General features: G+C 41.6%; 1 protein-coding gene across 1 annotated transcript in view; it reads right to left on the bottom strand.

The window, feature by feature from the left end:
• C1H1orf94 (chromosome 1 C1orf94 homolog) overlaps nucleotides 1-16,149 on the bottom strand; it is a 145,719-nt gene that overhangs the window by 112,028 nt on the left and 17,542 nt on the right. The window contains exon 3 of the mRNA XM_063444548.1: nucleotides 6,021-6,202. Coding sequence (XP_063300618.1) covers nucleotides 6,021-6,202 — 182 coding nt within the window. The remainder of the gene's footprint in view (nucleotides 1-6,020; nucleotides 6,203-16,149) is intronic.

Raw genomic sequence — 16,149 nt, 5'->3', positions numbered from 1 at the left:
TAAGTTGATGGCACAGACATCATGTCGTTCTTCCAATTCGCTATTTTGATGCCATCTTTTATTGGGGCCTTACCTACATGCTTTATATGCAGTCTGTTGCCAAATTATGCCAATTCCATCTTAACAAACATTGCCCATATTTCTCTTATTTGCCGTTAAAGTAATCTTAATAATGTAAAGCATTGAATCTGTTGGAACTATATAAATGATAATAATTATAATATTTCATTGTCTTCTCAATACGTAGTTCAGATAATCTATTAACCCAGCACTACATACACACTCTCTTATCATTTGACATAACTAAATCACTGAATCGTCTGTCTGCAAGAAGAGAAACCGCACCAAAGTACATGAGCACACTAACCATGGCAAAGTCTGAAAAAGGTCCATTCCAAATAGGTCCATTCCAAACGGAAGCTTGTCAGGCCACCAAGAATGCAATTTTAAGTAGTAGGCATTGTTACTAGACTTGGAGATTTATTTTGTTACAAACTGCAATTCATCTGACTTTGGGCCAAATAGGTGATTGTTTGAATTCCTGAACTATGAGCTGAAATGTAGTTGAATCACAAACCAGACAAATTCTGCAATGGACAAATATATTAGTTTTGATTTGTGATTCAGAAATCCATCTATGGTACCAAAAAGGAGATGACTCATGAGAAAAAAGGTGATTATTTTTGGAAACAGACACTAAATCTTGACTTTATTCATAGATCAAGCTAGAAGTGATCAATAGATGGAAATGGGAGGAGCAGTAAGAAAAAAATAAATCTATATTCATATACTATATATTTTACCCTTTTGATTTGTCTGATTCGTTTTCTCAAATGTTTAGTTGTTAATGAAATTCATTCAAGTCGCACAGCCACATGACCAAAAATTTGTTCATCAAAAAAAATAAAAAAAATTTATCAGGAAAAATGGTTCAGCCAAAACTATTTTCTTTTTTTTCACTGTGCACGAGTCTTATATTGGCAGTTTTTCTTAGAGCCCCAAATAACATGCGCATGAATTTAATACATGCTTTGATTCTTGCACCCAGAGAAAATAGTTTTAATAAGGTGTCAATAATGTTTTGTACACTCAATGTTTATTAAACTATTTTTTCAAGAAAAATGTGTTAGACAAAAGTTTATCTGTCTATATGTAGAAATGTGAGAGCAAACACATTATTTAAAAACATGCTCATCATTAAAAGGCTTCAGCCTAGTGAACGTGAATGTTAAGGTCACCTGCAGATACTGTCACTGAGTCATTACTGCAGACAATCACCTCTGAGTCAGGTAGGGAAAAATAACTAAAGAGGATAATGCGGCTGTCACTGTAAATATTATTAATTAGTGTTAGAATATTTTAGCATTCAGGCTGGTTACGTGGCTAGCGTGTGTAGTGTGTGCACAGGCGGCAATTGTATGATAATTAACAGGCAGTCTCTGGGATATGGATATCTTGTTATACCTGCAATCAGTTCTCATACATGGAACAATGATGCGTATTAAAAATGACAGATGGAAGTGGAAAGGCACAATCAAGCAAGCAATATTTCTGTTGACTTTACCACAAAGAAAATTCTAAGCAGTTTTGAATTATTTATTTTCTCATTTTTACCATGATCTTCTGCATTTGACAATAAACTTTTTTTTTATTTTTATCAAAACAAAAAGGCTTACAATAGATACAATGCTTAATCTCTGTTGCTCAAATGGGCAACATTTCTTCTGAGTCAAAGGGTTGTTAAACAAAGTTCTTAATTAGTAGCTTTTTTATATTTTAGGGACTAAAATATTAAAGGATTAAAATGTCAGACTTTCCATAACATATATTGTACAATACAGCATATATGAGAACTTGCTATAGAAATATAAGGATTTATAAAGAAATTGCATTACCACTGTGCTAACTATTACATATCTGGACATTTAATGGTTTATACCCTGTTTCATTGTTTATCTCAATCATATGACAGTAACACGAATAAAGAGAGTCATACCAACTCGGGCGTTGCCCGGACTAACAAAATCTGCGTCAGATGCTAAGGAACCAGGGCAATATGACGATAAGTGAGCTACCGGAACAAACCATCCTGGGCAGGAAGTGAGAACCTAGACCTGCTTGACTGCTACTACAACAGCAAACACACTTGACTACATGTTCAGGCTGGAAGAAAAACAAAAGACCAACCATGGAGACTGGAAGCCAAGATAAAGGCAAAATGTAAAAAGATTAGTTCATCCACCTCAGAGGTGGATAGATCAAGGATAGATCCTGCCTACTGAGGAACTACAAGGGTATGCATCTACCAGAAGCACTGGAAACTGCTAAGAAAAGTCTGACATTACTGGCAACCAGACTGAGCAGTTACACCAGAGAAGCAAAGGGTAAAATAATAAATGCCCTGTTTTAAAATAACCATCCAAGGTGTATGCACAGCTACAGGGTAACCATGTGTCCACCCAAGACACACTCAGAGCAGAGACTGAACAGTACTGGATGAACATCTGGGAGAAAGAAATATTACATAACACCAAGGCCCAGTGGCTACTATGCCTGAAAGCAGACCACTGCATGCTACCAGAACAGGAAACAGTCACCATTATAGTGGGAGATATCCAGCAATGAGTAGCCCACAAGTAGAGTTGGTCAGCCCCAGGATCTGTATGACCAACACCTACTGATAAAATAAATTAACAATGCTATATGAAAGCCTAGCAGCACAAATGAACCAGCTACTAGTAGCATGCCCCCACCCTAAATGGCTAACACAAGGCACAGCAATACTGATCATGAAGGATCCACAGAAGGGAACAACACCATCTAACTACCAAACATTCACCTGCCTCTCCATGACATGGAAGGTTCAGTCAGTTATTATAGCCTCCTAGATCCAAGGACAAGTGAGTCTGTACATGAGCAAGACTCAAATGGGAAATTGAAACAATACCAGAGACTCAAAACACCAGATGCTGGTAGACCAAGCAGTCACATGGGATTCCAAGACCAAACAGATGTGTGCCCAGCCTGGATTGACTTTAAGAAAACCTATGGCACAATGCCACAAACAAGACAATAGGAGACAAGATAATATGAGTCTTCATCAAGAACTCGATGGGCAAGTGGAAAAAAACTCTAGTTCCAGGACAATAACACAAGTGAACGTCAAATGTGGCATATACCAAGGTGATGCACTATCCCCAAGGCGGTTCTGCATAGGCCTCAACTACCCTTAGCCAGATCATCAAAAGAGTGCATACGGATACAGGTTCAAGATGTGTGCCACCATCAGCAACTTACTCTACATGGACGACATCAAGCTGACCACATCAACAAGTAAAATTGACCTTGCATTAAAACAATAGTGAGCAGGATATTGACTCATTGATACAATTAGCTAGGATAAAGAGCAAGGGCATCCTAATGTTGTTTGGGCTAGATAAGTGTGAGCAGATAATAACAAAAAGAAGGACGATGATCAGGACAGAAGGGGTTTATGTACCAGAAGGTCAAATTGGAGATTACAGAACAGCTACAATATCTGGGAGGGGGAGGGGGGTACCACAAATACATGACAATCATGAGGAAGCTGAAAGTACCTCCAGAGAGTCAGACAGGTCCTGAAGTCCAAGCTCTATGGCAAGAACAAGATTCAAGCCATCAACATATTTACCATACAAGTCATCAGGTACCTAAATGGAATAATAACCTGCTTAAGAGAAGAGCTGGTCACCATTGATGTCAGCACCCAGAACCTACTCAATATGAATAGAATCCAGCACCCAGAGACTATATACAAGCAGTATGGAAGGAGGTCTGAGTCTGATGTGTGTCAAAGCCAGTCCTGGATGAAACTCAGAGCATCCACAAGTACACAAGATGACTCCCAAAGATGAACTGCTAAGGGGATGCATGAGACAACGTTTTCTGATGCAGAAAACGAGGAGGTTCCATGGCAAGACAAACCTCTCCATGGGATGTACCACGGGCAGATAGTGGATGTGGCTCACATTACAAAATCCTACCAGTTGTTGGAAAATGCAGTACTGAAAAACAGCACTGAGGCACTAATCCGAGTAGCTCAGGAACAGGCATTCAGCACCAGATCAATAGATGTGGAGGTCTACCACACCAGGCAATATCCTAGATGCAAACTTTGCAAAAAGACCTCTGAGACAATCCAGCACGCAGTAGCAGTGTGTCAGTATTACTAATTGATCTAGCATGCAGAATTGTTTCACACCTAGGGCTAAAAGGTAACGTGATACCGGGTCTTAGAATGGCCCGACTTAGCATACTAAAGAATAGTCAGGATACTTGCCGAGGTCAGGGATACAGAAAGGGACACAATGATGAGGGAAAGCCAAAAGTCAAGGATACCAGAAATCAGGGAAGTCAGAACAAAGCCAAAGTCAAATACCAAAATATCAAGATCAGGAACGCACTCTCGGATTACCATCAGGCAGAAACCACGACAGGGCAATGAGTGAATGCAAAAATTAGTTTAAATAACCCTCCTATTACTCCGATTGGTTGTGACCGACCTTCGACCCCAAAATGTGCGCACACGTGACGTCACACGCACTCCGACATCGTCATCAACGTGAGCGGTCATGGGGCTATACAGTGACAGATCTGCAGCGGCCGGCATCCCTAGACATGCTGGGTTCATCACGTATCCAGGCGCATGGTTGCAGATGGGCACAACTATTCCTGTCAGGACGGTAAATACCATCATAAACATTTATATGTGCGGATGAATCCGTTACACAGTGTCAGCATATGTTGAGAGGCATGATCAAGTTATTGGAATTGTGTACTGAAGTATCTGCTCAAATACTTCTGCCTATATGTATGTAAGATTCCTCAAAGGGTAGTTGAGAATGACAGGACTAAGATCCTGTGGGACTTTTATATCCAGACAGACAAGCAAGTAGTGGCCAACCAACATGACATTGTGGTGGCAGACAAGGAACGGAAGACTGCAATGGTGCTGGATGTCCCAACGCACGATTAGAATATCATTAAGAAGAAACAGGAGAAGTTAGAAAAATATCAAGGATTGAAAGAGGAGCTAGGAGGGATGTAGAAAGTAAAGGCAGTTGTAGTCCCGTATTGTGAACTCAGTGATCCCCAAGTTGGGGGAGTGGTTTCAGCAGATTCCAGGTAAAACATCTGAGATCGCTGTTCAGAAGTCCAGAAGAGTGCAGTTCTAGGAACAGCTAAGATACTAGCCAGAACCCTTAGACCAGAGAATGAGCAATACACAAAAAAAAAAAAACCACGAAGGCGGTGTGAGGAAAAAAAATATATTTTCTTGTGTGCACGTATCTGCCTGCTCTATTTTTAGCCTCCCGCCACTTAAATATATATTAAATATCTCTCTCTCTCTCTCTCTCTCTCTCTCTCTCTCTCGCATATTTTCTTATTCACAAACACAAATAGACTCTGAGGCACTCTAAATATATGGTTTTTCAACTATACTTCAATATACTTTAGTATTACACATACTACCTTCACAGACCATAGCTCTGCCATTTCAACACAAAGGATTCCTCTATCATAAACCAATGACTTAATGTATTAATATTGATACTTACATCCTTAAGTCCTATTTCATAGGGTAATACTTTGCTGTTATTATTATATGATTAGTACATGCATAAACACTATCTCAATATTTTCCGACAGTAAAACTACAGCAAGAAAAACTACCTCAACATTTCACAAATATTTCACCCATCAATATAAACAAACTTCCGTCCTTATTGACGTTAAAGGAGTACTCCAAGCACTATGTCCACCTCACTGATTTGAATTGGTCATGGTGCTTGTAGTCTGTATGTGAAGCATTTTAGGTGAGTTTTAACTTTTTTGGGTGTCAGGATAGGAAGGTTACTCTGACTAAAATAACAGTGTTTTGTTAAAACCATTTAATGTATTCCTTTGATAAATGTAACTCTTAGCACTTTATTAACACATGTGAAAACAATACCAATCTCATTAATTATATGAAATACTACCTGGTAATGTGTTCCAAAAGGGACTAAAGGAGCAGGATAAGGCAGCGAGCTGAAGTGGAATGAAGGTATCACAGCATTGGCAGCCATATATGATGAATACGAGGTGAAATAATGGCTGCCATAATATGCATTGCTTCTGAAAGTTGCTCTCAATGCCACAGTAGAAGATGTTGATGTTTTAGCTGTAAAGGACAAGTAAACATTCTTAAAATGATAAACCTGAGGAAAATACAGCAAATATGGAAATTTTGGCAAGTATTAAGTTGGAGCAAGAGTCAATGGGAAGGGGCATAGCCAACATGTGATGTGTGAGTGACACGAATTGTGTTAAAGGCATGCCTTCGTAATACCTGGTCTCATTCCATCTCAGGTGCAGTATCAATAGTATCTGTCTCAAATGAAATTGGAAGGTTGCTTTCAGAAGATCGGGAAAGGTTCTGGGAACCAGGACCAGTGATCAAAATGTGGGCCTTTCCTTGCAAAAATTAGACTGAAACTATGCCTTAGCCAGCCGACTTTCCTAGGTATAGTTTACGCATATTAGTAGATTTTCAGACCTTTATCATTTTCTAGTCTCTGGTTTAAACCCTTGAAATATAACTTCATTAGATTCATTAAAAGGACACACCAGGCTTCTAAGGTACAAGATTGTGCATGAGGTTACTATATACAGTATGTGAATGTTTTCTCATAGATTGCTATAAAAGAGCTGCACAGCAGCAGCACACATTATATGTCAGCTCAGAAAGAAATTAGCTTAATTAATGAAAAGCATGATTTATGTTCACACAGATTAGTATAATGCATACCTTTCCTAGTAGATCAATAATCATTTGCTCTTCAAGATATTTTATATAAGGTCTAATGTTTGTATGTAAGACATTGTGGTTGTATATACTATATATTTTATCTCTAAAGATACATTTAAGAAATATGAAAAAACTTCAATCAGAAAACCTGATAACCGAAAGAAGTTTATATACTGTAAGTTTATATAAATATATATAGCTGCTAGTCAAAACTAGCTTTTGTATTTATATGATATGCTTGAACAGATATGGGAAGATATATATAATTAACTCATGAATTTGGTACATACTACACATCTAAGTAATAATTGTTGAGTGAAAGGTATTTACTGTCAACATCTCAGTCCCTCCTGACACTTGTATCAAGATGATGAAATCCCAGCTGGGACTGAAACATTGACAATGCTTGATGTTTGTTTTTTTCTAGTAATGGAATAAACGTCAACATTGTATTCCTCTATAAGACCATCTCTAACTTGTATTTATATATAGTGGGCAAAGACTGCACGTGGGTTACTACTTTCTGGTAGATACCAAATAAGAGGCTCTTACAATATACATTTATATTTATATATAAATAATAAAACACAAGACTCAAGTTTGTGTGTTTTTTTTATTGTCCCCAGAACCCTAAAATGGCATTATTAGATAGTGCTAGGGTTAGTGTGTTAGTGTTAGCAAACTTCCAGAGAATTTCATAAGAACAACCAAATGTCTGCAGGGGTGAATCATACTGAAACCACAATGTGTGACAGGTTTAGACACGTAGTCATGAACGTGGAAATCCAAGTAACGCACAGTGTACACCATTCCATAGTAGTAAATTGTAAACTACAATCTGATAACTGAAAAACCATTATGTAAAACTCCAATGACAAATTCTAGATCAATTGGAGTACAATCATCGATGTAAAGACAAAACATTAAGAGCCTAACCTACCTTAGACCAGTGACACATATAAAAGAATGCGAACAGAAAGGGTGGGATAGCGAAGAAGGGAGGGAAAATATTCGCCTCCTGTCATTACTAAAATTAATATTGTTAGTACACTAAAACTAGCATAATCTACAATTTTACCACATGACAGGACGCTTCGTATTTTGCAATTTTAACTCTGAGAAAGGAATAGAAAATTTATGAAGAATCCGAATAGTGCGACCAGAAACATAGAATGTTGGGGCTAAGGAAGAAACATCCCTGTTGAACGCCCGAACATCCGGTACCTGACGGAAAGACACCAGACCAAGCATAAAAAAAACATCAGTAGATGCCCAGTCCCATAGAAAATGGAGAACGACCTCCACATCCCATATGTCGGAGATGGATGTCACTGGGTGGATGGTACACAAGAGGTTCCTTGTCCATCAGCAGTCCCCAGAGCAGGACATAGGCTAAGGAAGAAACTGTCCAAACCACCACCTAATGAATCGAGGTTCTGTTCCAAACACCAATCAGACCAGGAACGCCCATATGGAGAGGTAGCATTATCACGTCCCTGTGTCCCAAGAGACTCCTAAGAGGTCCCTAGCAGCCTGCGATAGTCCACCAATCTGCCAAGAACCCCAGAAAGAGTCCAGGCCACCAGGGTCAGCTGACCCTCCAGGAATAGAAGATGTGGGTTCCCTTTTGAGTCCATGAGAATAGTCAGATATGAATGTAGGAGGAGGAGATTCTCACAGATCAGTCCCCCAAGGTCCGGGCAACAAGACTTTTTCTGTCACAGAGGAACGGCCAAGGTAGTGTTATTCACTGAACAATGAGATGATGGAGAATTTTCACAATCATTGCGAAGGAGGGTAAAGCATACGTCCCCCAGAGAGGCCCAGTTGGCAAGAGTGCGACCACCATTGTGCACCATTGTGCCAATTGGAGAACACTGAATTCTGGCGTCCCTCTAAAGGTTGGAGAACTAATCCGAGTTGAGATGTGTCTCTCTCGCGGGAGATAGTCCACCCCCAGGGAGGTTCTGCGAGGAAGGCAGAAATCTGAGAAGCCTTTAATGATGTCTTATAGGAGTTGGGTCTGTCCAGGCGATTGGTATACTTTACTGTTGACGTTCTGTCCCTTCGGAGTAGGATGCAACAAATGGAGTACTCCTTTAACAGTCTGTGGATAGTGAAGTACTGCTTGAAAGTTTCTAGGCATTCAATTTTAAGGGATAATTCCTGAGTTGTGCACCCGCTTTCGCAAGCAAGCTCTGTCAACCACAGCCCAACAAGTTGGTATCAGACACCAGAATGAAGTCCAGTTGATTGTAGGCGTTTGCCTGAGGAAACCTTACTAGGAATTGCTGGAAGTCCCAGTACCGTAGCAGAACTGGGAAGATAGCCTGGATGGAGGAGGGAAGTATCCCACAATCCGTGCGAGTGTGTCTAAGGTGATGGTGTTGCAATGGAGGATCGTGTGAATTTCCTCAAGGGTAGAGGATACCTTTGAAGGGGAAAGCGTCCATGTGCAAGATGCAGAGTCGCTTATGAATCCTAAGAAGTTGATCATCCATTACGAAAGCACGACAATTCCAGCCGGACCACGAAGAAGTGTGTTGACGCAGTCTTGAATTCTCTGAATTGAACAGAAGGGTATCGTCCAGGAAAATAATGCGACGCATTCCCCATACGTAATTGATCACTTTTTTTGGTAGTTTCATGAAGCCCCCTATTTTCCGAGCTGAGGAATCAGGTGAAGAGCCGCGGTTGGTCGTGTCACAGGAAACCTAGATAACGTTGTCAGGAGGGGTGGAAAAGAATCAACATGACCTGTCTTCATATCCAGATTCGCAAGCCAGTCGTCTACGTGAAAAAGGTTCCTTAATAGGTTTGAATGTCTTCCACCTAGATGCGATGGTATCTCCTGTGAACGTAGTAGAAAGTACAGTCAATGATGCCCTAGTGGTGCTTACCTGAGGAAAACGGTAACTAGCGAATTTGCACGTTCTATGTTCTCTGTCCGATCATCTGGAGCACCAGAAGGTTGTCTCTCGCTCCTTACAGGTAATAGAGTTAGCGATAGCGAGATACCGGGGTCAGATGTCCCGAAGTGGTTGTCGACATGGCCCCGGTGTCGACCGGTCCTCTAAAACACCCCTTTGGGATGTTACCACAGAACGCCTTCCTCATGGAGGTTTGGGTCTTGATGAAGGCCGCAGGAACATAAACGTGTGTAATAAGTTCCCTTAGGAAAGAAGTGTTCCTTGTGCCTGGGGTCCCAATGTTTTGGTGCCCAGATCCGCCAACCATCCATCAGTATTTTTCCCTTGTATGCCTGCACCTTTTATAATTATTTCTAGTTATTCTCTACATGTTTGAATCATTGGGCATTCTTTTATTTATTGGCAAGCTGGTCAGGCAGACCAGAGGTCATATGACCAGAATCTTGGTATTCCCTATCACCAGGTTAGGTGGTGTGGGATCAGGGGATTGCCCTGGCAGCAATTTTATCTGGAGTGATCACTTCGGCGGTATGTGATGGAACCAGTTATACTGCTGATTCTGCTGATCCACGCTGGTGGTAATTACCTGATTCAAGAGCATGCAATGCCAAAGGGGTATAGCGAGGTAGATGTTGCTTCATCATGACAAGATCATGATACCTATAGGTGGCATGTCCACCCCTCCAAATAAAAGCATATCCAACCACTCTCCTCTCGTTAAAATCCATCAATCCCACAATGCAACTAAAAAAAAAGCCAGATCGCAAATATAAAAAAAAACTACAAAAATATTAAATAGCAACAGAATAAAATCGTATTCACACATGTGGGGCTACTGGTAGACTAAGCTCTAATAGCAGTGGAAGCATTTATATAGGCTTTCCCCACGTAATGTAAAGTACTACAGCGCTGTTATGGAACTATCCAGCTATTTCCCATGTTACCAGCTTGCCACCGCTGGAGGAAGGTGGTGGAAAGTGTTCTGTCCATCCACTATTGTTTATTGTGAAATACAATGTCCACGCACTGACTGCCCAGTCAACATTTTGAAATATTTACTAGACATGTCCCGCCCGGCTTATTGTAATATGGAGGACTTATTGACCTCCATAAGTGTTTTATCTATTTCGTTATTTATTATTATCAATGTGGCAGTTGGCTAGCAAGCACCGGCCGGCGACCACATAAATAACCATTGCAGGGCTGTTTAAATATTTGCCTGCTGGTTGGCTAATGGTACTGAAAATTATTGTTTGCTGGCATGAAAGCAATTGAATGATAATTTGTTAATGTGAATCCTTCCGGATGCATTCAATTTCTACTCAGTTTAGAATTGGTGCTTTGTGAATCTTCCTGAACCCTATACTTTATATATGATTTGTATGAAAAAGCACCAATTTTAATATGGACACCGAATGCTTTAGTACAATTGCTGCAGATTCGTTTGGGGAGACCAAATTCTGACATTTTCAGTCATTTTCACAAAATTACGGTATGTCTATTTGAACAGAGAAAGAGAGAAAGGCAGTAAGAGAGACAATAGTGTATCCCTTGATGGCTTAGTATTATGAGTGCTAGTCATTACCATACTTTTAATAAAATCTGGTAAATTTAAGATTTGGACTAGTAAATTTTTTAAATAGCAGTTCTTTTGTCAATCAATAATAAAATAGTTTTAGATAAAGGTCCACATTTTCATTCAAAATAAGGTTATGATCTCAATTTTAAAGCACTTAATATTTTGAGAAAACTCCAATGAAGTAGTCTATATTTAACTAAAATGTGTTTTGAAGGGTTACATTAGATATTTCTTTTCAATAAGTACTCTCCTAGGACCTAGACTCTAGAGTATTCTAAAGTGAGTGTAACTCATACTGGTGACAAGTGGAACTACCAAGAAACAAAGGGGAAACATTGTACACATACATGATTATTCATTAAAGCCAGAATTACCTAGAATTCAAAGTTAATTTTATCATTTATTCAAGAAGTGTTTTTATTTACATCAGTTTACATACATTTGCAGTAGGAAATGTGGACATGTTTCAGTATAGACTGATGTACAATATGATTGCAGTATTCAAATGCAGTGAGGTTAGTCGTGGTTGCAATAATGTAATTACAAAACTTAAAAATAACGCATCAATAAAAGTAAACTACGGAGACCGTATCTATTTGCAAACGTTTGTAGTTAGGAGTGTGAACGTATTGCAGTAAAATATGGCATACGATAATATTGCAGGAGAATATTGCATGAAGGTTGGAAGCATTTGCATAGATGTGCTGAATGAACTCAAAACTAACGAAAAAATTAAATATGTAGGACTATTAGTGGTAACTTCAGGAACCGGCATTAATACTAGTTTAAATACATGAAAATTATGAACGAATTCCTTATAGACTTAACTAATAATTGGTACGGAATTATATGGGATTTGGTATGTAAGAAATCTCATGGTTTCAACAGTGCCTCAGGCCCATCTGCTATCCAAATTATATAAGCTTGGGAATAAATTCCTATTACGAGAGCTCAATGCAGCATAATAAGTCATATATGTAAAATGCCAAGTTAGCTTTGGAAGCGTGTATCAGTACATGGTGTATCGCTTATGTATGTCTGATTGTTAATTCTCATTTGCTCTATCCTTTTTCCTGTATGTGTTTTCTAAAAATAAAAAGGGTGTAATACTAAGAACTAAATCAATATACAGGGTTACAGTTGTGAACATTGTGCCTTAACGTGCGAAAAGAAGGATACAGCGCATGGGCAGCCCGCATGTTAGTTGCCACCTGTGAGCCAATGGTTGCTGGTGATTTGTCGTGTGACAAAAGCAATGTCATTAAGTAGGCTGTATGATCTACCCTATTCTGCTGTTGGGGTTGTGGATCCACAGCTTAGACTATGTGTTAGGTTTGTAGCGTGCATATCTCCCGCTAGAGATCCGGACAGTTATAATGCGATAAAATAAAAAGAAGAAAAAAGAAAAAAAGGGGGAAGAGTGCCCCTGAGAGTGAGGAGGGGCCTGTGGCATAAGGCCCAACGTAAAGATTCCTAGTTAGGTCCTCTTGTGAACCCCAGTGATCTTGATCCAAGCATGTGTGTCCAGGTTATATATATTAAAGAAGACAAATAAAATAATAAATAAATAAATAATTAAGTAAATAAAATAAGAATAGCTTTCTGCCTTAGGTGGGGGCTATCCGTGCATGAGAATGTGTCTCGTGTCTCCCTTCATGCCCCTGTTCCCGCGTGAGAGTAAGGAGTAGTGTGAAGCCTCTGTAGGGCCACACCCAATGCACCAACAGGCACCCATATGCACTAACACCTTACACCAGGTAAAGCCATGAGCTTCTCGGTACTGCATGCACTCGAGGAACCCCCAGTTCATGAGACCACCCTCTCCTAGATACGACCAACCGGACGGCCTCTGCAACTCCACTGTACCGGTAGAGTCTCGGTCAGACATGGCACCTCCATGGGCCACCTCTATTGCCGGCCACTTCTCCTAAGCATGGTCCACACGGCCCCGCAGCCACCGTTCCGCTGCAGTTCCCCACAGTCCAGCCCGGCCAAGCTCACAGCAACGGAAGCAACACCCTCCAGACCTCTGGATCTCCTAGAGGTAGATGTCGCTGCTGTTCAACCAAAGACCGCCCAGTACTCATGATGCCACTGCTTGTCGGCAATCCCCTCGATGCACCTGAGTGATACGTGGGCAGTCTCCTGGGTGAGTGTGTTGAGAGTCGTCTTATCCGCTCCTTGGTAAGGCAGGAAGGGAGTTTTCGCAGTGTGAGTGTTGCCTCCAATATAGTGGCTGGGTACATACGGGCAAAGCTGTGTCCAACGTTTCTCAATTGCAGGCTGAGAACCATGATCGTATGCGTGGAAACTTGCAGTTTAAAACTTGCAGTTTAAAACGAGTAAACAAGTGACCTGGATAACCACCCTCACCCCCCCCCCCCCCCGGTCCTGGTTGGTGCGGGGCCGCAGTGTGGTCTCTCTGGTCGCCTTTTGTACATTGGGAAAGAAACTCACTGCCATATCGTGATTGTTCACGGAGCGTGTGCAGAGTGTTTCCAGTCTCAGCAATAGGCCGCAGGTTCATGCCATCAAGTAGGCCCGAGCCTTCAGATTTCTCACATTTGTGGGGTCTGCAGCCGCCGACTGGTCTCCTTATAATGCTGGCTGGTTTCTCTATTCAGATATATTATTTTGAGGGGCAGATGGTCGGTTTGTGAGAGGTAAATCAGTGTTTATTTGGGCTCAGGACCGGAGCTGAATGAGATGGCTCCACGGTCCAGCCTCACACTCCCGAATTTTATAATTTAAAGCCAAAATAGACAAACTGAAAACAGAATTGACTGAGAATTAATTTAGTTCTCCTAATTGCCTTTAATTAAAAAGTTACTTTGAATTCTCTTGGAATTCCCTTTACATTGTACAGCTAATTTCCTATTCATTGGGATAAGTAATATCAGATTATTTCAAAGGTACTATTTAATGGTGCATACTTTTATAGATTGCTGCATATTTTCTTTTTTTTTTAGTCAATCTTTATTTTAAGTTTTTCAGAAACAAACAAGACATATAGTAAGGTTCAAGGGATACGTTTTACATAAACATCGATAACATAGTTAAGGATACACACTCGTCTCCCGGTAGGGTCTATTCCAGTATATAGTACAATTGTGAGGGGTAACCCCATTCGCCATTACATCGTCCTTACATTTAGCGGTGTAAGACCCAAAATCACATGGTAAGTATATTTCACAAGCATATCAGCATAACCAAGTGGGTTAGCAGAGGTGTCGGGTGGGAGTGTCAGCTTGGGACTATGGACAGCAGTGTAGGTGTCTCTCCGAGTTACCCTTTCATCTGTCTTCCCATCTGTCGTCCCTGAACTACACCCTTCTGTCCTCCTTCTTTATTGATTTCCTATACTGAGGGGGGATAGTTGTCAGTCCGTAACTGATGTGACCTCATTGTGTTTGCTAAGTGCACCTTTGGGCAGCAAGCATTAGTCAGCAGCATTAGTACTTGTGTTCCGTTTGGGTTCACAGTCACCTTTCCCCCCTTCGTTGCCAGTGGTGTGGACTGTAGGGTCTGAGCTTGCTAGCCGCCTGTGGGATGCGTCAGTCTTGGCGGCTTGGGTAGTCGGTGGTGGTCAGCAGACAGTCTGTAACTTGTAAGGGTCTAGGATTCCTTATGCCTCTCTGCAAGTGCCAATGGCCCTCGTGTCCCTTGTACAGATAGCCTCTAGTCCCTGTTGTCCTCAATCAATTGTTCTCCCCGGGTCATGGTGTTTGTCCATGGTTCGGAGCTGATCTGTAGGGCCTAAGTGCGGCCCAGCCCTAACTTTTGCAAGGTGACATATAAGAGGCGAAAGCCTCGACTTAGTATGCCCTAAGCCTGTAAGTTGCTCGAGGGAGCGGTGTGTTCAGGGGGAGAGGAGAGGGGAGGGGTCGGGGTGGTCAGGGTGGGAGGGTGGTGGTGTGGCAAAGAGGGGGGAGGGGAGGGAGGGGAAGGCTCGTTCGCCAACTAGGCCGGGGCCCCCCGCATTCCTCCGGACCGTCCAGCCGGGCACCCCTCCAGGGCCCGAAGAGGCTCCCCAAGGTTTGACCCTCCGGCACGTTCCCTGTTTCGATCTCACTTCAGGAGTCTGTGTTGGTATTTAGTGTGGTCTATTCGATATATACGTTATCCAGGGCATCCAAACCTGCATGTATCTTTCTGTGGTGCCATTGAGAGCGGCGGTTAGCTGTTCCATTGCATGTATTTCTTCAACCCTGTCCATCCAGTGTTGCAGGGTGGGTATCTGTGTGGTGCGCCATCGTGTCGGAATAAGCGTCTTGGCAGCATTCAGGAGGTGTTTGGTTAGAGTCTTTTTATATATCGAGATGGGTAGCGGTGTATGGTGAAGCAGCATCTGAAGTGGTTGCAGGGGGATAACTGTGCCCGTGATATGTTCGATCTGGGTGTGTACCAGTTGCCAGTACGGGGTTATCTTTTGGCACGTCCACCAAATGTGGAGAGCTGTGCCTACTTCATTGTTGCATCGCCAACATGTCGGCGATGAGTCCGGGATCATCCGTTGTATTCTCGCTGGGGTTCTATACCAGTTGGTCAATAGTTTATAGTTGAGTTCCTGTTGTTTGGAGCTAATAGAGCTTTGGTGAGTCAAGATGTGAATGTTCGTCCACTGGGGGGCCGTCAATGTTACCCCTGTGGCTTCCTCCCAGCGTACGATGTGTTTCAAAGGTGCATGTTGTGTGGAGGATATCAGCATCGCATATATGGTCGAGATCCCTCTGCATAGGTGTTGCCGCTTCGTGCATAGTTTCTCAAACTCTGTGAGGGGTCTATGTAGTAGGCGTTTCCCTGGGAGGGCT

This window comes from Pelobates fuscus, chromosome 1 (genome assembly GCF_036172605.1).
Source record: "Pelobates fuscus isolate aPelFus1 chromosome 1, aPelFus1.pri, whole genome shotgun sequence".
Taxonomy (NCBI): domain Eukaryota; kingdom Metazoa; phylum Chordata; class Amphibia; order Anura; family Pelobatidae; genus Pelobates; species Pelobates fuscus.
This window is presented reverse-complemented; position numbering and strand designations above follow the sequence as displayed.